Source organism: Hesperophylax consimilis, chromosome 19, assembly GCF_061612785.1.
Source record: "Hesperophylax consimilis isolate HC1 chromosome 19, BYU_Hcon_1.0, whole genome shotgun sequence".
In the NCBI taxonomy this organism is placed as follows: domain Eukaryota; kingdom Metazoa; phylum Arthropoda; class Insecta; order Trichoptera; family Limnephilidae; genus Hesperophylax; species Hesperophylax consimilis.
In genome coordinates this window covers 14,822,491-14,844,642 of record NC_142854.1, presented here as the reverse complement: position 1 = coordinate 14,844,642, position 22,152 = coordinate 14,822,491, and the positions used below count along the sequence as shown (strand labels likewise).

General features: G+C 37.5%; 1 protein-coding gene across 7 annotated transcripts in view; it reads right to left on the bottom strand.

The window, feature by feature from the left end:
• Window positions 1–22,152, bottom strand: part of fs(1)h (female sterile (1) homeotic) — a 65,898-nt gene that overhangs the window by 17,527 nt on the left and 26,219 nt on the right. For 4 of the 7 annotated variants that reach the window (XM_089643154.1, XM_089643150.1, XM_089643152.1 and 1 more), the window contains 7 exons: window positions 20,570–20,821; window positions 19,226–19,396; window positions 15,495–15,617; window positions 13,080–13,202; window positions 8,129–8,187; window positions 6,550–8,010; window positions 5,264–5,409 (listed from right to left, as the gene is read on the bottom strand). In XM_089643154.1, coding sequence (XP_089499280.1) covers window positions 5,264–5,409; window positions 6,550–8,010; window positions 8,129–8,187; window positions 13,080–13,202; window positions 15,495–15,617; window positions 19,226–19,396; window positions 20,570–20,821 — 2,335 coding nt within the window. Of the gene's footprint in view, window positions 1–979; window positions 1,840–5,263; window positions 5,410–6,549; window positions 8,011–8,128; window positions 8,188–13,079; window positions 13,203–15,494; window positions 15,618–19,225; window positions 19,397–20,569; window positions 20,822–22,152 lie in introns of those variants that run through there. The other 3 variants (XM_089643155.1, XM_089643151.1, XM_089643156.1) reach the window with 2 other exon arrangements.

The following is a 22,152-nucleotide window of genomic DNA, read 5'->3' as shown; positions in this document are numbered from 1 at the left end:
TCCGCTGTCTAAAACTGTCGGTTTATTTTCTGACAATTTTGAAAGCGCACCAATCCTTCAATTTCCACAAGCGGTTAGTTCTATGAAATAATGATCATAGAATAGATCAGGTGGGATCTCAGCTTAACCAAAAGGTGAAGTTTGTTCCTAGCTTCCGCTGTCTAAAACTGTCGGTTTGTTTTCTGACAATTTTGAACATTCTGATGAGGTTAACAATAATTTATTGTTGATGTTTTTTGTGTGTTTAAATTAACATTTCTCGGAATATGTACTCAAGCAAATTTATGTAAGCAGTTATGTGAAGGGATTGCATAATATTAAGGACGGGTTGTTTCAGAGAATTTGGACGATTCTTCAAATTCCCTGATATTCGACGATTTAAGTATATTGGAACCCGCCATACATCGTACACAGACACACTTGGCCGACATTTTGTAAACACGTCGGCGAGGTCTTTTTTTTTTAAACTCCACACAGAAAGCTACGGTGAAAATAAAATGTCTATTTGGGGGTTCCATGATATATCATCAAAATGACAACTCAACACACCTATAAAAAGTGCTATAAATTTATGAAAAACTAGGTTATATATGTAACTATTTAACCTAGTTTTTGTTTAATCACTTTTCATAACTCTGTAGCACTTTTTATATGTGTCTTGAATTATCATTTTGATGAGTTATCCGGTCACCCTATTTGGGGATGCTGTGTGGATGCTCTTTTTAAGAAAAGGAAGGGGAGGATTTTCTTGGAAGGAAAAGATATGAGATGTGGGTAGGAATCTGGGGGTCAGTTATGTCCCTCCTACTGCTGGGTATCGCCTTGAGAGAGAGAGAGAGAGTAGAGAGAGTCTGACTATTCCCACCTAGAGATTGTTTGTGATCTCTTGTTTCAGACATTTTGAAAGCATGCGTGTGCTTTAAATCAATGCTAGGAACAAAACAGTCAACAAAGAATGTTGGATATAAAAATGACTGCTACAGCACCTTGTTAGTTGTGAGTGAAGTTACGAAAGCATTCTAGTTTGACAATGTTTGATGACGACACAGGTCTCATGATTCCAGTAGCTATGTGTACGGACATTGTTTGCGACGTGACTATACAACATGAGTATAGGATACTTGCGTATCCCTGTGAAAGAAGAGCAGAAGAATTAACAGATTTTCGCTGTAGTTATAGTTATTAAAAAAAACTCTATAGGGAACGTATTTTATTTTGGAAGGATATAATTACAAATCACAGAGAATAGTACAAGTAAATAATTATTTTGAAAATCACAGATAAATTTAAAGTCTTTTAGTTTTGAACCATTCATGGCGAGGGTCCATATGGAACCCCAAAAATATCACACCTTGGCAAGTTTCGTACAGAAAGTTTCGTGTAGTTTTTATCCTTCTTGTAACATATATTTTTTATATTCCAGGACAAATTTTGACAAAATTCAACAAAAAAATAAAATGACTTGCTTTATACGAGGGGACAAAATATTGTTAGTCCTACAATATTTACATGAGTGAAATTTCTTTATGTTATAAAATATATAGATACAAAATAATGGCACTTTGCACAGAATGTTTAAGTAATAATAATACAAAATGAATGGTAAATATCGTCAACTAACTTAGAATAAATACCAATTATTTTTTAGTCTAATCTTTGATATTTTTTAAAATGAAGGTAAAATGTCCTCAATTGATATTGGTCACTTAAATGGAATGTCACTGGGTATTGTCAGCTTCTAGATCGAGGTCTATAATTAACCAGTCATCCTCTTTTAATTTCCAAGTAAATATCCCTGTGGAGGGTTCCTCTTTTATTACAGTTTCTGAAATTGCGTCTCTGAAACAAATAAAATAATTTGTTAACACGATAGTCGTACCCTATCAGTAGACAATCGGCGCTAGCAAATATTCATTAGGGTGGGCGCAACTGGGCAAAAACAAAAAGGGGAAACTTGGATTTTTAAAAGTTGACAACAGACGAACGGCCTTGTTAATAATATAATAACACTTTCGATTCATAAAGAAAAATAGACACAATCTTTAACCAGCACTTTTCAGTTTCACATTGAACCGATAATAAGGATTGTATTGAAAAACACACGCTAATAAGCTAACACTAGACCAAGCATTCAGATATTATATCCATATATCTATGGACATTCTACATTACAAATGAGTGAAGGTTGGTCCTGTTATTCCTTGACCACTGCCATCTGCTACGACTCACTTCTGGCAAATCCATTTCAACTTGTCTTGGGTGCATATCCATAGGTCATAAGCGTTACGTCATTCCTAGCCGTTGCTGCCGTAAGCAATCATACACGACTTTCAAATTCCCCTTAGGATATCTCCACTCTCCGTACAGGTGGCGCAAAACTCGAGCATAACTAAATAACTTGAACAACTCTAAACAGATGTGACAATGATTTTGTAAGTTCTAAAGGAGGTTGTCAAAGTGAAGACTTCAATATTTCCACACTGTAGTTCGAAATTCCCATGCGCATGTAGCGAATCTGCAACGATCTTGATTCTAAGGTTATTATCAATATTATTGAATAAGAAACTTCAATTAATAAAAAGACATTTTTGATAAAGCCAACACTTACTAGATAACAGTGACATTTTTGTCTTTATAGTAGAGGTAATAACAAAACTGCAGTGTTGAACGTTCATTGCGTTACCCCCAGGGGTTAAGCCGGCGCCGTGGAACGTAAATGGAAACTAAGATGTGGCAGCTAGCATGGACACATGGCCAGAAGATTCACCAATTCGGTGCTGCAGTAAAATGACCCTCACTCCATCAGGCCAGATAATCCCCATCCCCATCAGGGAAGATAAAATTGTTCCAGCTCAATCTCTAGTCTCTTTTCACCACAGACAGTAGTAAAAAGGCGACTGCTACAATTTTAGGTTGACACAGGAGCAATTCTGTGGGTTTTACCACCAAACAAGGTTCAAGGACGACAAAGCAAAGCGGTCTATAAACTGTCAGTGGCTAAAGTAACTACGATCCTGACTAACGTGAGATTCGGGCGCCGGTTGCGAGTTCATCTGAAGGATTGAGGTTGTGAATCCAGCTACCAATGAGGTTATCTACTTCAACGAAATTAGTTTCAAATGTATCATATTAATCAGAGCATGCTGAAGTTGGAAATTTTGGATTTTTGGAAAATACTTAATGGTACCAAAGATATAAGCCATAAAAATGTTGATATTTGCAGTAGGCCAAAAAACTTTTGACATCACGGTACATACGCAGCGGTACTGCCATTCGAATTATGAATTGTACTGAATGTTCTTGTAAGTCTCGTGTGATCTCATTTTTGTTGTTTTACCAAATTCACTTAATACATAACTTTGTCAATTTTAGAGATATCGAAAAATTAATTTTACTGCCGTTATTTAACTCTTTGGACTTTCCATCAAAATAAAAAAATTGGAGACAACCTCATTAGAACATAATCAACCGGTCAGTGGCTGATGCCTCTGGTTCCCACCAAGGTGTCGTGAGTTCAATTCAATTCCATCAGCTAGATCCTCATCATTGCACAAGCAACGTCTTCGATGGTAGTTTTTCTAATATTGTCAAATTATTCGTACCCCGGGAATGTTTGTCTTTTTTTTTTAAAATGAATAAATAAGATAATAAACCTTTGAACTTTAAACTTATAAACAAACATTGTCAGAATCATAGGTAACGATGACATGCGGAAGAGTGTCAGAACGGCTGGCGGAGGAAACGCTATTCTACGTTAGTTCCACCGAAGCGTTTGTGTAAGAACAATAGTTATAAAAAATTTCTCAGTCAGGCAAGAGATCTTAACAGGACCAATGACAATATAATTTTGACTGCACTGATTTCAGTTCAACAGAAGAATGTGGAAGTGTGTTCTTACCTCCATTATCTTCTATCTCCAAGATGATATTGCCAAATAACTCAAAAGGGTTAGTTTCTCAGAAAATCGTTCATGCATTGTGGGAGGCGGAAATGGGTACCGCTGCCCAGGAAACATTAATTGGATAACCAACACCTCTGTTATAGGTCACCCCAAGTGGTTCCCTAAATTTGGTGAGTTAGCAGGGTGCCTGGCTCCACGGGGAGGTTTGCCCAGGTCTTGGCGACGGGTGCATTTGCCCACCAATCGTGTGGCGGGACGGATTGGGAGAGGCCGGTTGAGGAAGACCCTTTCACCTATTCAGCCGGTTTCTCTCGACCCATCACCTTGCCGCTGTAATGGCAAGGATGGATTCATACACACTGACCCCCAGGTACCTTTACGCCTTTCATACCTTTTCCAAAACTTACAGTCCTTCATTTCTTTAGAAGACCCTTCATAGAGCATCTCCAAAGATTATTATTATTTTATTTTTTTAAAGTTTCTTTATTCATTGAATTGTTTGTTACATGCTTTGAGGATTTTTCGACCACCATGCTAGACAATAGGCATAAGAAAATAATTTCCCTCGGAGCCGCTTGTATGGCGTTAATTTAAAAAAAAACAACAATTATTTCAGATCACTCTTCTTGCAAATCAACGATATACAGTCGATTTCACTTAATTGGTACAACGGTTTATCGGGACAGCCGGTTATTTGAACCAAAACCTAAGGAACCGAAAAGAAATAACTTAATAAAATTTACTTTGGTTATCTGGGTCACCATTCTGTTTCATTGAGAAGTGTCTCAGTAAATGAATTTTTGCTAAGGACGGGTATGCGGCGTGAATGATGGGAAGGTAGTCAACGCGATACGGGAGTTAATTCGGTAGACTTCAACCACCCCGGATGTTTGCTGTCCGCCAACATTCATCAATGTAAAGATTTTCAGTTCTCACTACACTACCGCGCGAGTAAGAAGTCATTTTTGTGTCACTGTAATTCGCCTATAGTATCGCTTAAGTCATCATCGGTTTGACCCTACCGCTTTATATAAATGCAGAAAAATTTCTGATGCCGTATTCTTATACAAAATCATGAACAATCTTGTTGATTCATCGTAACTGTTAGAAAAGATTGCATTCCCTGAACACGACACCAGATCGAACGGTTTAGTTAGAACACCACACTGTAATTATAGTGATTTGTTTTTGGGGTATTATGCCGTGTAGCGCTACCTCCTTCTTTAGCCAATGTTTCGGACATTGTACCTACCTTAAAGTTGGCTTATTTGGGACCGATGAATCCCAATTAAGCAGAATCTACTGTACACCTGTACCGTATTAATGAAATGAGACAGGCTATTAGACAGTGGGGTGTCTTACCTGGTCTTGTCAGGTTCCTCGTCTGCGGGATCCCGCTTCCTCTCGTTCTCCACCCGCTGTCTCTCCTTCTCGGCCTGTTCCTTCTTCCGAAGCTCCTGGAAAGCTCGCTGACGGTCCAACTTCTCCCGCGCTTGCTTCTTGAAGGCCTTCATCATGACACATTATAACCCATCAGTTTTACAATCTATTCTTAATAATTTATCAGCCTCACCACATACCCCAATTGGGGATGCCATGGTCTCACTGTCTCTCGACGGTTTGGGAGCAGTTGGGACTCTTGTGCAGTATTCACATTTAAGAAATGATTAAAAATATTTTCTTCAATAAAAAGAGGGAAAGCTTAAATTACGGTCAAAGCCGGGGCAATTTTACGTTAGCTATAAAATGTTTAAGAATTCCGTAAAATTTTGTTTTTTTTTTTATTTTACCACAAATTGCACTTTTGACTGTAAAAATTATAGACATGTGAATCATAAATTGAAAATATTATTTCTTAAATCAAACCATAGAGCTACTACAATTAGAGATGCTACGGCGTATTAACATCTCGTCGAAACTTGTTCCACTATTAGAACGCGATAAGCAGACCAAACCACTTTGGTCTACACCGGATACGGTAATTGTAATTAGAGAATGTCGAGAGTTGGAGGTAAAAAAGCAGAACCTATATTTTAACTCCATGTCTCATTTAAATATACCAATATAATAATTCAATTCTGTTTGTTTGTGATGTGAAATATTTCTGCATAAAATTAATCAGGTTCAATTGACTTTCAATTTTGAAAAATGGAACAATTCAGATGGAGCGATAAAGTAGGCACCCAAATTATTTCATTTTAATTAATTAATAAATATATTTGAAATGTGCACTTCACTGGTTTAAATTTTGACAGAGGTTATTTATCATTCCAAATAAAATTGACAGTACTTGTTTTTGAAAGGCATGATCCTGAGGCAAATATTTTCAGCTTCACAAATCCCAGTTATAATAACCCTTGATTTCTAATGGGTCTACGCTAGTTTAAGGACGGGTTGTTTCGGAGCATTTGAACAATTCATCAAATTTCAACGTTCTTTTTCGGGTTCTGTGAAAGACTTATTCAAGTTCTGTTTTTATATCATTGTAGGCTAGTTGTTTGACAAAACTGAAATAAAAACAGAACTTGAAAAAATCTTTCACAGAACTTGAAAATGAACGTTGAAATTTGATGAATTGTTCAGATTCTCCGAAACAACCCGTCCTTAGAGTACTGATTAAAAATGCATAATAGGTAATCGAGCCTTACCTGAAAACTGTCCATGGTGGGTTTAGGTTTGCTCTGCTGCGCAACCTGAACGTTGGATCCCTGAGGACTGCCAGCCTGGGCGAGCAGAGACCAGGAGGTGGCGTTCTTCACATTCTGTTCCTGCTTCGGCTTGAACGCCTGATAGAAGCTATTACTCATGGGCTTCTCCTCCTGCCTTTGGCTGGATGAATTATTCTTCTTATCGTCGTATTTGACACGTTCATTCACGGAATTGTTCATGTTCGGTATACCGATGAGATCCTCAATCGGCTTGGGGGTGATCATTGGTTTCTCTTCCTTGATGTGCGTCGGAGGCATTATGGTGGTGGTGGGCATCATCGGCGGAGGCTGTTGGATCATGGATTGATGCGAAACAGGTATTGTTGGGAGGGGATCGAATATTGAAGAGACGGGAGGCATGACCAAACCAGCAGGCCCCATGCCGAGTGCGTTGGATAGAGAAGCACTCAGTTGCATGGGGTCGTGTAGACTCTCTTGCTTCATGTAGCCATTGTGAGAAGGAAGGAAGCCGTCAGATTTATTGGTGTTATTCATTAGCCCCGCCATGTCAGGTCCTAAACCTTGGAGTTGCGCCATCAGATGAACGTGCCCCAAGTCCATACTGTTCTGTTTCGCTAAGCCTAACGTGAAGTCGTTCAGTAAATTGTTTTGCGTCACGGCGTTCATCATGGCTTGCGAATTTGGTGGCATTTCAGACTTGTAACTTTGATCCAGACTGGCGAGGGAATGCTCCAATGGCTCCAAGTATTGCTGATGATGTTGTTGTTGGTGTTGTTGTTGATGCTGCTGCTGTTGTTGTTGGTGTAATTCGGGCTGTTTCTTAATGCCGTTCTGCTGAACAATGGGGTTTTGGTTCTGGTTGTGGATCTGTCTCTGATTGTTATTCTGATGTGTGTTTTGTTGGTGCGGGATGTTGGGAGCGGTTGTGGGTATTGAGGGGGATGGTTGACTTAAAGGTACGGTGGTGGTGACAGCAGGCAACTGCTGCGGTAACATGGATTGCTGCTGTTGTTGAACGGGAGCTTGGTTCTGCGTGATGTTGGGTTTGACTTCATCGAAGGGCTGGTGTGCCAAGTGTTGGGGCACACTAGTGGGGGTGGGGGTGGGGGTGTGTTGCTGCAGTTGAACTCTGGGCGTGACGATGTCGGGTTGAGTGGCTACCGGAGCCGCCTGTTGAAGTGCGGGCAGCGGAGGAGGGACGGGTGAAGGCGCCGGCGGCACGGCCAGTAAGCTGGCCATGGGGACCGGGGTGATGATGGGCTGCGGAGTAGGGGGAGGGGTGGGCTGTGGGGTGAGGACCTTGGGGGGTGGGGTGGGAGCGGGCTGGGCGGGTGCCGGTGGGGAGGGCTTCCTGACCACAGGGGGGGGAGGGGGGGATCGCGGGGGAGCTACTACGGCCATGGGAGGTTTCTCAGGTGGTTGTGCCGGTGGTGGCTGTTTCTGTAAATCATAAATACCACAATGAAGCCAGAAGATGAAAGAGAAACAGATTTAGTATAATAATTATGAGTTTTGTACCAATAACATATGCAAATAGAGTTCAAAAAGTGTGACTTACGTTAGCAGCGGGTGGGGGCAAATTCTTCTTCACCTTTTTCCTCGGGGGTTTCCCAGTTCCTAAGGAATTAAATAACTGATATGCTGATTGAGTCTTTTAAAACAATAATTAACAATTACATAAAATAATAAAATCAATTCTTTCAATCTATGGACATGTAGAATGAAACATTTTATTTTATATATTTGTTAATCTTCGAGTGTTTTATTGAAATGGAATATATAAAATATGCCTCACAATATCAGTATGCAAAATGTGTACTTACCAGGTACAAAACGTTCCATCAGACAAAACACCACAACAGATCACCTTGCCGTTAAAAACATTAAAAAGAAAATTGATATTTTATTTATGAATTAGTGATACAGTAGAGAAGTAGATTGGGGCTGATATTGGGATGACAGACAAATGTTACCCACTTATTTAGTGATTATATTATACTTACCCATCTCTGTACCTGATATTATATTATATAAATGATTGTTTTTTAAATGTTCTCTCCGAATTAACTTTGCTCAGTACTAAATAAAATAATTTATAGAAGATCTTCAAAATAAGTTCTTTCATATACCATAAGAAAAATTGTTTTGCTTTCAAAAAATCCAAACCTGTCATTTTTACATGCAAATAGGTTGTTTATTGAATTTTATAACCTACAATAATTTTTAACACATGATCATGTTTCAATTCAATTTTCCAAGTGAGAATATAATTCAGTATTTTTATCTCAGCTGGTCTGAGCTAAATATATTTAATCTTGTACTATATTAATGAAAAGGTAATAAAACACATATTTTCAGAATATGTAAACTACACTTACATACTTTTTTATATTTAATAATTCATATTTACATTTAAAATCATTCTTTTTATTTCACAACGAAATAAGCGGAAATAATAATCAGGCTTGTCAATTGAATTCTTCTTTTTTGTCACAAATGCTTTTCCAACAACAGTTGCCACATCGGCCTTACAAACAAACAAACATACGTATATAGCGGAATAAACTATATTATATTGGTGCAGTCTGGTAGAGCCTCGGTCCGGACTGGACTGACGGCTTGACTCGCCTAGTCTAGTCTAGTTTAGTCTAGTATAGTCTAGTCTAGTCTAGTCTAGTCTAGTCTAGTCTAGTCTAGTCTAGTCTAGTCCAGTCCAGTCCAGTCCAGTCCAGTCCAGACGAGGACTCTGTACAATGTCACCATTCGCAAGGGGGAGCTCGTTAGGTAACTGGACAAGCCAGCACATGAGATTATCCTAATATGGCCAATTTACCTTTAAATTTCATTTCCCCGCAGTTTGCGCTTAAAGAGATAAGTATCCAGCGTACAATGTACAATGTCACAACGACCAAAACATATTAAATCTACAAACGAAATGCAACTTCAGTTCTTACAAACAAAATATTGGATCAAAATAACATTCCCAAATTTGTAATAATATTTTGAATTTCGTTTTTAATAATAATATAATAATTTTCTTACAAATATATCCACAATTGCTACATCATTTCATTTAGTATTCCACTCTTGGCATTATCAGAATTATTTGTTCACGGCAAACAATATAAGTTACAGTCAAAATGGGGCACCTGTCTCTCTCACACATATTGGTAATGCGTTATGACTAATTCAACACAACTCTATTGAACCTCACCTCACCGCACCGCACTTCTTCTTCAACATATTATGATCTCAATTAGGTTACACAATCAGCAAACCCCAAAAACACTACTATAAAATATATTCTAAAATAACTCTTGTTCAATTAATAATAAATAAATAAATAAACCATGGCTGTCAACCATTTTGAATTTATTCAAAGTTAAAACTTTAAAACTGATGTCAATAAAAATGATATATGTTTTCATCTTATTAAAATACTATATTTACAGACATTTTATTAATTTCCTTAGTATTTATTGAATTCTAACTGTAAACGAATCGATTAATATAAAAATAAATTATCAATAAACAAATTAAAATGAGGTTGATCTATATAATAGTAAGACATATTCTATCAATACCCAAGATGACTGATGACTGATAATGATAATGCCAAAACTTTCCTACTGATTATTGCAAATAGTTACATTCAAATTTTGTACAAATTTTATTGTGGCCTCTTCATTTTACAAGGAAATTAAACACGGTACTCCAAAAAGTATGTAAAAACAGTAACAAATGAATAATGATCTAGTTGGTTGGAGTTTTTGCAAAAGCTGCCATGTCTGATGTGATAGATATTTAGTATCTAATACAGAATCGGGTGGGTGGACAGACTGACTGACTGACTGACCCAGATCTATGTGCAAACAACGTGTGAAGGAGGGAGGCCAGCTTTCAATAATACAACGCATGGTAAACAATCAAATCATGGTAAGAATGGAACGTCACATGGAACGGGAAGATGGGCGCCAACAAAACCTTTTCTGCCTTATGTCCACAATCAACTATATATGTCTCTGAGAATGGCTCACGTGGCTGTGGCGTGGCAGCGCAGCGCAGCGGCAGACTGGTCCCGCCCCTTCACACTGTTTGCATGGCGCTTCCTACTCCCGTCTCGTGTTAGTACAGACGCCTCGCGCGATCAAAAGCAGCGGCGGCGCGGCCTACCACCTACCACCGCCGCCGCCCCATAAACAATACCATATATATAAATATGAATGAGCACAAGTCAACAGGAGAGAACATGATATAGTTATAATAATGAACGCAAGGTGAAAAGGTTTGTCGGCTGCGCTGTCTGTGTGTGGTGTTCCGTCCGACTGACTTCCACTTCGTACCAGGCTTGTACCATCCGTCGGAGGTTGGCCTCCGTCCTCCACTCCGACCACATTCCGACCACACGTGCCGAGCCTGTCTCGCTCCGCATTCGCATTGTGTTGTTAGTGACAATGAGAGATATGGATGAATTGTGTACACAACGTTACGTACAGTGTACGGATCGGGGAGGGAAACCGGCGTCGGAACACGGTAAGCGTCGTCTACATCACCCTCAAATTGAGTGCGGTGGTATATTCCGACAAATCACAAATACATTTTATATAAAACATTTTCAACATAAAATAAAGCATATTATATTTTAGTGGTGTGTGTGGGAGTATAAATGTTTCTATGATTTTGTTATATAATTATATAACCTACTCTGTTTAAAATGTTTTAGGAAGTTTTCTTGTGCTTTACTTTATCTATTTTAAATTTGTAAACTTAAATTGTTATTGCCTAGGAAATCAAACCAAAGACTTAAGAATGCCACTGCGGACGAGCGACATTAACAGTAAATGATTATTTAAAAAAAATAAAATAAAAATAAATTTAAAAAATGTTTTAACATTGATAACAATAATATAAAATCAAATCATATATTGTTTTAAAATATTCAACCTTCTGAATATTCTTTATGTTTGTGAAATGAAATAATAAACTACAGTGAAACTCACATACAAAGTATTCATGCTTTGTGTTTGCTTTTCATTCCCTTGAAGACTGAATGGCCGACAAGAAACTTCAATAAATAAAAAACATATTTTTGTTAAAGCCTAAAAGTAGACAATACCATACTCAATATGGTTATATTTTCATTTTTGTCTTCAACTAACCTAGTAGAGGAAATATCCGAAGGGAAAATGAGTGTAAAAGGTCGACAATAAAATTGCTTCAACATTGCAAATTAGAAATGAGCCATTCATGATGAACGAGCAACACAATTGAGCTGGCTCTTTTTGATGAGCCGTATTCGTACGACTCCCGCTAAACCGTACCACGGCTCAATTGAACTTTAGAAAAAATAGCGCCATTAAAATTATCCAAGTACTAATTGTACTCAGAAACGAGAAGGGCATCTGACAGTCTGACATACCAAGAGTGGTACGCTTATGCTGGGAGCTGTATGGGGGGAGCCATGCCGGGAGAAGCATATCAGGCGAGGGCAGTATTCTGATTACTCATACGCTATGAACTTTCAATTGACTCATATGAAAATATTGAGTTGGTACCGTGGCTCCACACTACCCATAGCTGCTGCAAATGCAGGGGATCAGCCCCTAGAGGTTAAAAACTCCCTTGAAAAACTTGTCAATAGTTTCACTGTAGTATTATTGTTGTATACATTAGAATTAATCAATGTAATCAATAATTATTGTTGTTAAATATCCAAAAGGCTAAAAGATGATGATGACAGATATATCTGTTAACAATAATATATCACTTAAAAGAAGCATAAAAGACTATAACGCTGTGTTTCCCATCCGTGATAAAAACTTAGCTAGATCTCTCCGAATAACCTAACCTAACCGATCTTACATCCAGTACAACCACACATACAAAAGAGTTATAATCAGTGATATCGGACGATATCCATTAAATAATAACTATTTTAAAATAACATCCACCAAAGCACTCCACGTTTAAATTGGCTTATATTAAAGATATTGTAAAAAGGCCATATTTCATTCTGCACACGCTTTATAACTACATCGTATTAATGAAAAATTTCCTACTAATGTTTTTACTACATTTTGTATCTAACTTACCAACATTAGAAATATTGGTTTTTCTGTTTTATCTTTAAAAACTATATCGTTTATCGGTTGAATTATTATTCTACGCCGCACTGGCATTTTAGAACCAAACGCAAACAAACAAACGGGTGAACAGTTCATATAGTCGCATAATCACTGTGCGGATGTGAAACCATCCAAAATGATCATTTATAATGTCCATCCATAATATAATATTCACTCACTTTTCATTTAAACATGAGCCATCATAATAATTATTATTATGTGACAGTTCACAAACATACTTTTCAATTTAAAATATATTAATGCCATTCATTTGACGGACCCACGACGAGAATAGATAAAGGTGTCTTTTGATTAGTCGAGTCGGTTATATAAAAGGAACAGAGTGTGAGTGTGTATATGAGTGGGGTGTGGGGGGCACCTAACCTGCCTCACTGTCGCTCGTGTCGGAGGATGAAGAGTCGCTGCTGGAGGAGGAGTTGGAGGAATCCGAGGAGCTGGAGCTGGAAGAGAGGCGGCCGGATGCGGCTACCGGTTCCTTGGCGCCATCTGCACAAAATACACAATACCAAAATATTAATTATGTACTTGATGGGATTGACATTTGACATTTGTGGAAACTCTATAATAATTCGAGGACTAAAATTACAAGTCTATAGTCCCTTCTATTCCAAGGGTATGCGTAATACGTAAATCCGATACTCGTATTGTGTACTCAACTAGTCACGCACACGCTGCTGCTGAAATCACGAGACCCCAATCGCGGGAATCATATTTAAAGACACGATGAGTCGTGGGAGACTGGCGTTGCAGACAAGTTGACAATAAGTAATGGCAACATGTGTGTGTACATACCTCCGTGCAGATGCATGATGGTAATTACCACGATACTTGAAGATGTATTGTGGCAATTACCGCCATGCATCTCAGAGAAAACTGTAATATGGTAATGCATACTATCTACGTAAAAATAAATAAACATATAATGGCAGCCCGGAGAGAAGGCCTTCTACAGGGGGCCACAGAAAACAGATTTTGATGAATTCCAGGTTTTCCAGAGCAGTTTTACATTTTTCTATGTTATATTTTATTTGACATTGGAGTAAATCTTTCGAAAATTTTATTTTAGAAAAAACTTTACCTTGAATATCTATACGAGGGTGGTCTGAAAAGTTTCCGATCTCAACGCAAAGATGGCGGTACTCGTCAATAAAAGCTAGTGAATGTAGTTGTGCATCTTTTGACAGTTACTCACCAAAATTTCTGTCATTTTGGAAGCGCAGTTTTTAGTTGACAGTCGTTTGAGTGAGTCGATGTGTGTATTTTTGTGAAAATGGAAAAAATTGAGTATCGAGCGGCTATTAGATTTTAGTTTTTCAAAGGCAATACGCCTACGCAAATCAAAGATGAGTTGGACTCTGTGTATGGGTACTCTGCACCATCATTTACCACAGTGAAAATTTGGGCCGCTGAATTTAAACGAGGCCGTAAAAGCTTGGGAGACGATGAACATTCCGGTAAACTTAACCAAATTGTGTTAGCATTCTGCCGAATTAAAGTGAGAGAGATAGCAGAGGTTACGAAAATGTCCAAAAAAAGTGTCCGTCACATATTAAATCAAGATTTAGACATGAGAAAGCTGTCCGGGCGTTGGGTGCCACGTTTGCTCACGTTAGACCAAAAAGTGTTCGAATTAACATTTCCAACGCTCTGTTGGCACAGAACCGGCACCAAAAAAAGCAAAAACTGTTTTCTCGGTTGGGAAAGTGATGGCAACTGTTTTTTGGGATAGTTATGGAGATCTTCAAAAGGGAAAATTATTATAGGAACATACTATGCATCATTACTTGACAAGCTGAAGGCAGAAGTTGCAGAAAAACGGCCACATTTGCAGAAAAGGAAAAATCTGTTTCACCAAGACAATGCGCCGTCTCACACCTCAGTGGTTGCCATGGCAAAAATCCACGAATTAAGGGTTGGAACTGCTTGACCATCCACCTTACTCACCAGATCTAGCCCCAAGTGATTTCTATTTGTTCCCTAATCTAAAAACTGCGCTCAGAGGACAGAGATTTTCGTCAAATAAGGAGGCAATCACCTTTGTGAACAATTATTTTGCAGAGAAAAACACCGAGTACTATTTGGACGGGTTAGAGAGATGGGAGCATCGCTGGGAGAAGTGTGTAGAGTTACAAGGAGACTATGTAGAAAAATAAATAATAAAACTTAAGAAAAAAATTCTTGTTTCATTGTTAGGTCAGAAACTTTTCAGACCACTCTCGTATATGATGGGCCATCCGCGACATTAATCGGCCACGAAATTTCGATTTAAACAGAAATATTGTATTTTTACGTTTAACTTTACTGTTTACTGATTTTTAAAAGCAGACCGCAATGGTAATTGGCTATGAAATATCAATTTACATGGAAATATGTCTTCATTTTTTACGAAATTACTAGTATCTGTAATTGAATGAACTAATTAATAATTGTATTAACTAGTAAAGAATTAAAATCAGTAATAAAATTAACCCTGCCGCAATGGCAAACCAGCTGCGATCTTTCAATTTACGCGAGATTAAGTTGTCTTATTACAAATTTACTTTGAATACCTACATGAATTTGAAGGGGCGTCCGCGCAACTCATTTTCTTAATATATCAGATTTCGAAAAATAAAAAATTTCCTGATATTCCAAGAATATTTATAAATTCTCTGACATCCAATGTCAATTCCCCGAGTATTCCCGGTTGTCCAGGTCTGTGGCCACCCTGTTCTAGACTTTTCTCACCATCTTGACATAATATACTCTTGGATGGATGATTTGAGATGGAGTGTGTACCTTTCTTGGGTTGCTGCTTCTTATTGGAGCCAAGCTGCACCGCTACGTCCTGCAGCCGTTTCTCCAGCTCCTGTTTCTTCTCCGCCATCTGCTCGTCCTTGGACTTGCCCGACACCCGCTTGTCTGTGGAACACACGCAACCCCCACACGTCAGTAACAACAATACTCCCACTTACAATAGGTACACTAATCCCTCATTATCCATAGCCAAAACTAACTGTTTAATCAGACTTCCAGTGTTATATTGTGTTTTAGTGAAGCAACATCAGCGTAGGAGGTTAGCCGATGAAGCCGGTTAACACCCTACTTAAACATTGTACATATTATTTCTTCAAGGGCATTTACGGCACTAATGGCTGTTAATGAAGGATTATTGTACCTGAAGATTGAAATCATACACTTAATTAAATTACAATATTGTCCCAAAATCAAACTTGTGCTTTGGTTGAGTGGATTCACTCATCACCAACCAATTCATTACAATTCTATACATACAAGCCACCATATTATGCTAACAACAAACATAAATAAACGGGCTAATACTGTTGCGAATATCTGCCACAAAAACAATATTGGTATTCAAACCACGAATCAGCGGCTCGCAGCAACAAAAAAACATATGTATCTTAGCCACATATTATTTATCATGTTCAACTCGATAAAATACAATGATTCATCTAGTAATCACCATTACTTACATTTGACAAAATAAATATAATAATGTATTTCGAGTCTTCAGCATGGAAAAAAAATTAAGGTTGCGGTGTTTCATCATGACCAGCACCATTTTGAACTTTTGAAATTTTGGACGGCCCCGATTCTCAGCATTGTTTAACTATCTCGCAGCCAAGTGGGGGAGTAGGTAGTACCCAAAATTACCATCCTCCTTATATTAGCTTAAATACTTGACATATCATTTTAGTATTTTACGTATTTCTGCACAAATACATAAGTTACGTAGTTAAGTCGTCAGAAGACCCACTTGGTTACAGATCTTTTGTTTGGCATCTTGGCCTGTCAAGAGTTAAGTTTTATCAAATTGGGATCAGCTTACAAGCATAATACTCCCGATATGCTTGACAGGCTAGTGAAAAACTGAAAAAGCCAAGAATTGGCACTCAACGGGAACCGTCAAAAAAATAAAAAATAGTGCTGATCGTCCATTTCATGATTATCAATTGTGTTACGGGTTTTAAAAACCCCTACCTAAAACAAACAAACCAACCAACCTAAATATTGGTTGACTTTAGACAGTTTAGGAATAATGAGTTTTGGTGAAAGGCTTACATAGATATATATCTAAGTTAGTTGACAATGTAATCTGCAATAATAATCATGCCAAGTAAATGTTCAGTTCCAATGACATTTTTAGGTAGTGGAATTGTAATAAGGTCTTTGCTATTGGCCCTAAAACCTGGAATGTGTTTGTGGGAAGCGTTGATTCATTATTTGCATCGGTTTCAAAATCTCATAGTGCATTTTTGTCTTCTTTTCAATATGAATTACTTTTTAGATTTTCATGGTTACAATATTTATTAAGGAATTGATTTTACGGATGTTACAAATCAAGCGGTGTTGAGGAATCATCTCAAAAACACCCGAAATGTGATTTCCAAAAAAAAGTGTTGTTTAAAAAATATTGAAACATGTTTTAATAATCGTGAGTTGCATGCAGTATAATATAATGTGTGAGATCTTTACACAAAAAAATGTGTGAAGTATGATATACAGGTTGTCTGGAGGATAAAGTGCACAAACTTGAGAAGTGATTCTATGTGATAGTACAAGTAAAAAAAAGTGAATAACTTTTTTCGAAATTTCATCGTTTTAAGGTAGTTTACAGGTACAAAAGTTAAATTGTTTGTATGGTAAAAAAACAACAAAATTTCAAAAAAAGTTATTACTTTTTTTTACTTTTACCACCATGTAGAATCACCTCTTGAAGGTTGTGCACTTTACCCCCCGAACACCCTGTATTATTGTAGTTGTTTAAGGGGAAAATGTATGCCATTAGTATGTGTAGAAAGTATTGTAAAATAAGTAGAATAAACAATAATACACTAGGAAAATATTAATACATAAAAGTAGCAATAATTTAAAGACATTGTTAGGTGTATTACTTATTAGTATATACATAAAATAAGAAATCATCAATAGTTACAATATATATAAAATAGACTATTACAACACATAATAATTCTATTACATTATAGGGAAACAATATACATAATAGGTGTTGCGCTTCCTCCTTCTTTAGCCAACGTTTCGGACAGCATTACGGTGTCCATCATCACGGCAGATGTGCAGATTGTAGTGAAGTGTGTGTTTATATATGGGACTTAAACCCCTCAAAACCCTATTCATATTAATGGGACTAATGTGCTAAAAAACATCACTTGACGGCTACACCAAAACTAAACAATGAAAACCACATTAATTTAACTAATAATTATACTATAATACCGGCCCTAAGATGTATCACTTCTATATACATAAATACACACTTCTCCACATCTACACAGATGCCCTGACGATGGACACTGTAAGGCTGTCCGAAACGTTGGCTTAAGGAGTAAGTGCAACACGGCATAATAATAACCCAAAAATTAATCTTGATAATGCTTTCTCGACTGTGAAAATCACAAATAATATAATAAGTTGTGTGTATAGAACAAAAGTCAATGTGAAAAACCAAAATAAAGGGTGTTAGTGATAAATTAATGGACACCATTGCACTATGAACAAAATGAAAGCCAAGAACATGTTGGGAATAAGACGACTGCAGTTCGAGACAAACAGCAACAACTTTGGGAAGGTTCAGGTAGGACAAATGTTCATTCATGTTATCATTGTACTAAAAAAATCAGCATGTTTCATTACTGGGCGAAATTTTAAACCGTCTTAAAAAATCAACAAAACAAATTGAATAAACGCATTTAATTTATGAAACAATCAACTATGAAAACAGCTAAACTACATTCGGATAGCAAAGGTAAGGTAGAGTCAGAAACGAGCGGATAAAACTAACTTCATACACATTAACCCTTTGGGCTGATTTGTTCGCTTTTGGGAACAGAAATACCATCTCAACAGTGTTAGAAAGAGAAAATACCACGCTTTATGTTCAAATCTAAAAGATAACCACAGAAAAATTTCTCAAAAAAACCAAAGTTTCCGACTGCAATTTGGAAAGGTTTATGAAACTTTGTGTTTTTTTTATTAATTATTTTTAAATGAAATGACAAAAAAAGTTAGGTGACGATAAAGTTTATATTTTTAAAAAAATTTCAATTGTCGTATAATATATGTGTTTTTATTTTTTTCGTTTTTAGTTAGAAAAAGCGTAGAGTGACCGATTTTTAAAACTTTTAAACTAAAAGTTTTTATATTTCAATAATTTTAAGTATGTCTAATAATAAAATCGTAATGCTTATTTCATCAACTTTCGGATACATTCAGAAATATTCCATTTATTTTGACAGAATAAGCCAGAGGACCCACGGGTTAAGCGTGTTAACCATCGGGCAAAATAATATCATATAATCAAATATTCCCACTTGACATTTAATTTCAAATAGATCGAGGGGTTCATAATATGCTGACAAAAAGATAAAAAAAACTTTTGTTACATTTTGATAAACATCATTGAACGCGTTTGGGTGGGTTGTTTGGTTGGAAGGGTGGATTCACTGGGAATTGGGGATGGGATAAAAATGTCGTATGGAACTTACAGTATTGCTTACGAGTTTTTTTCCTGAGGCAGGACGCCACGTAGTTCTCCAGTTCCCGGAGCGTGGAGGGCTTGAGGGTCTCAAAGTCGATCTCAATCTCGTCGGGGTTGGAGTCTCGTAATGAGGGCTCTCTCGACTGGATTATGTGGACCACTTTGCCTAGCTTGTCGCCTAAACACACACACAAACATACAAACTATTAATATGATCCTTGAGATATCCGACAAGGCGTCCATATACAAATAAGAGCGAGCCAGTTCAAACACGATTTCTTAACGGATGCACTGCGCAGGCCATCCATCCGACAAAAACTGCTTGAGACATCTTTTAATCGTGTCTGATAAGTGTGAACAGCTCCATAAAACCTTTAGAGCGACTAGGGCAGCCGATTTTTAAAAGGAAGTGGTTAGTCAAGTGCAAAACCTTGCGATCAATAACTTAAAAAATAAACCACTAGAGGACGGCTGTTAACCTTTAAACCTTTAGGTAGACATTCAAACACGGCGGTGCGCGCATGCAGTTAACCTTTTTACTATTTTTGAGCTTTTCAAACTTAAAAAGAACAACGAAAGTGAAAAATATGAAATAAACAATGAAATAGTTCGGGTGGGATCTCAGCTTTAGATTAGGTTACAAAAGTTTAGGTTAGGTAGGTTCTTTTAAATCTTTTCTTCAATCTTCTGTTTTGTCATGGAAACGTTAGTGTAGTGTTTGGTGATTTAGGTTCGGGCAGGTTCGGGTTCTACCGAACATAACCGAACGCTACCAACGGCCTCCGATTACTGTGCCGGGTCGCGAGGAGCTCATTCTCTCGCTAGACGGCCTTTAGGCAACTTGTTACTTGTATTGTCAGTTTATTATATTCCGAATTAAACAACATCCGTATATAAGAATCTACGACTATTAACCGCTTATGTGCCAAGAGCGAGTTTACTCGCATTCTTGGCCGTGCCCAGCAGGCCAGCCATAGAAAAATAGCAAGTTTACTCGCTCTTCTTTGAGCATCTGTATCATACATATGTCCCGTTTTTTTTAAATATGTTTATCTAAGTGAAAGGAAGCTAAAACATCGAATATTGAATAAATTTGGTAAGTCATTTAAATATCATTTCAAGGTGTAATGTTTTTAATTTATAAAAATAAGATTTAAAAATGATTTATTTTGATTAAAAATTCACGGCCTGCTGTGCACAGCTACACTTCTACTTACTGGCATTTAAAAGGTTAAAAATATTACCAGATCCCTTCCTCGTTAGAATACTGGAGATTAAGGGCCCAGTATTCTATCCTATAAAACAACGATACGTTACAGTTAGTAAAGAAAAATAATGGGTAGTGTCTCACCAGGTAATTTGTTTATGTCCAGCGACAGCTGCCTCTTCTCGTCGTAGGACATGGGCTTGGCCGTATCCTCCTCCTCAGAGTCGGGCGGGTGGTGCGCGGCGGCCGCCTGCTGCTTCTTCTTGCCACCGGGCCCCGCGCCCCCTGCCGCACCGCCAGCCACCCCCACCGTGCGCGACGCGCCGCCCTTGCTGCCGCCCCCTCGCTTGCCCCCTGCCGCTGTACCCGCACCTTTGCCGCCCCGTGCTCCCGCCCCTGGGAACACATACATATATTAGTCAAGCAACTGTTAGACAGTATTATTTCCTATGGCAATAAATTATAACATCTCTAATGAATTTGTTAAATAGGTTTAATCTATTTGGGGGTTTAAAGTGAAAAATATCTACAAAGGTGCAACTTTACAGGACACTCGACACCTACATTTGTGTTGTCTGAAGAATGGAGATATTGACTAAATACCTCCTAAAGGTAACGATTCCTTGCAAATAGAGCAGTGGTAGCATAGAACAAACTTCCACAGCCTGTCATCGATGCTACTTATATCAATTCAAACCTGATTGGATGACTATTTATTTGGACAGAAGAAAAGTTAAAATTATTTTTTTAATTTTAATGAACTCATTTATTTTATAACTTATTGTTAAATTATATATGAGCACATCAGCAGAAAGCTACCTGTTCAATGTCTAAAGTATTTGTTAAATTAGTTTTATCTATTTAAAGGCTTAAAGTCAAACAATGTTATCTACTAAACTTAAAGGGAGACTTGACACAACACTTGTGTTGTTGTGTACTCGCATCGCAAACAACTTGTCGCGCACGGTCTGTACACAACACTACTAAAATCACGAGAGCCGCATCGCCACCGCTTCTCGAAACAACAAAACTAGCTTACAATTTAGGTGGACAAGTGACGATAAGACTAACATTTTTGCTAGACTATCACATATATTAAAGCCTCGACGACACGAGTGGTAAAGACTTTGATCGCGGGAGACTGCCATCACCAACAAGTGTGCAAACTGTACACGTTGCTGTGTGCGAACCTCCATGCAGCTGTAAGGCGGTAGTCGCCGAGACATAAGAATCCTTGAGTAGAAAGATGAATTCTGATCAAAACATGGTACCCACCCAGCATAAAGTTTTCTTTTCCTTCCCTAAACAAGTTCATTAAAGAACATAAATACATATTATTAAAATAAATACCGGAAAGTCCAATTTTCTAATTATGTCCTGTGCGTTCGAACCGTATCTAGATTTCTCTAATAAACAGTGTTAATCTCAGGCGATCTACCTGGTAAGTAAGGTACTGTATATTATCTGCGTATATAAAATGTAAATAAACAATAATAACATATGTACGTTCTAACATTCATCAATCAAATGCGTTGTACATATGGCTTTGTATTGTATTATTTTGACTAGTCTATAGTTAGTAATAAGATAAATAATTGTAGAAATTTATCATATATTTGTACAGCACCATTGAGGTGATTTTGCACAAAAACGGCGCTACGCTAATCACCAAATAATATTATTCCTGTGGAAGAAGGGTCTTGAGGTTTATAGGAGATGTTGCCTAA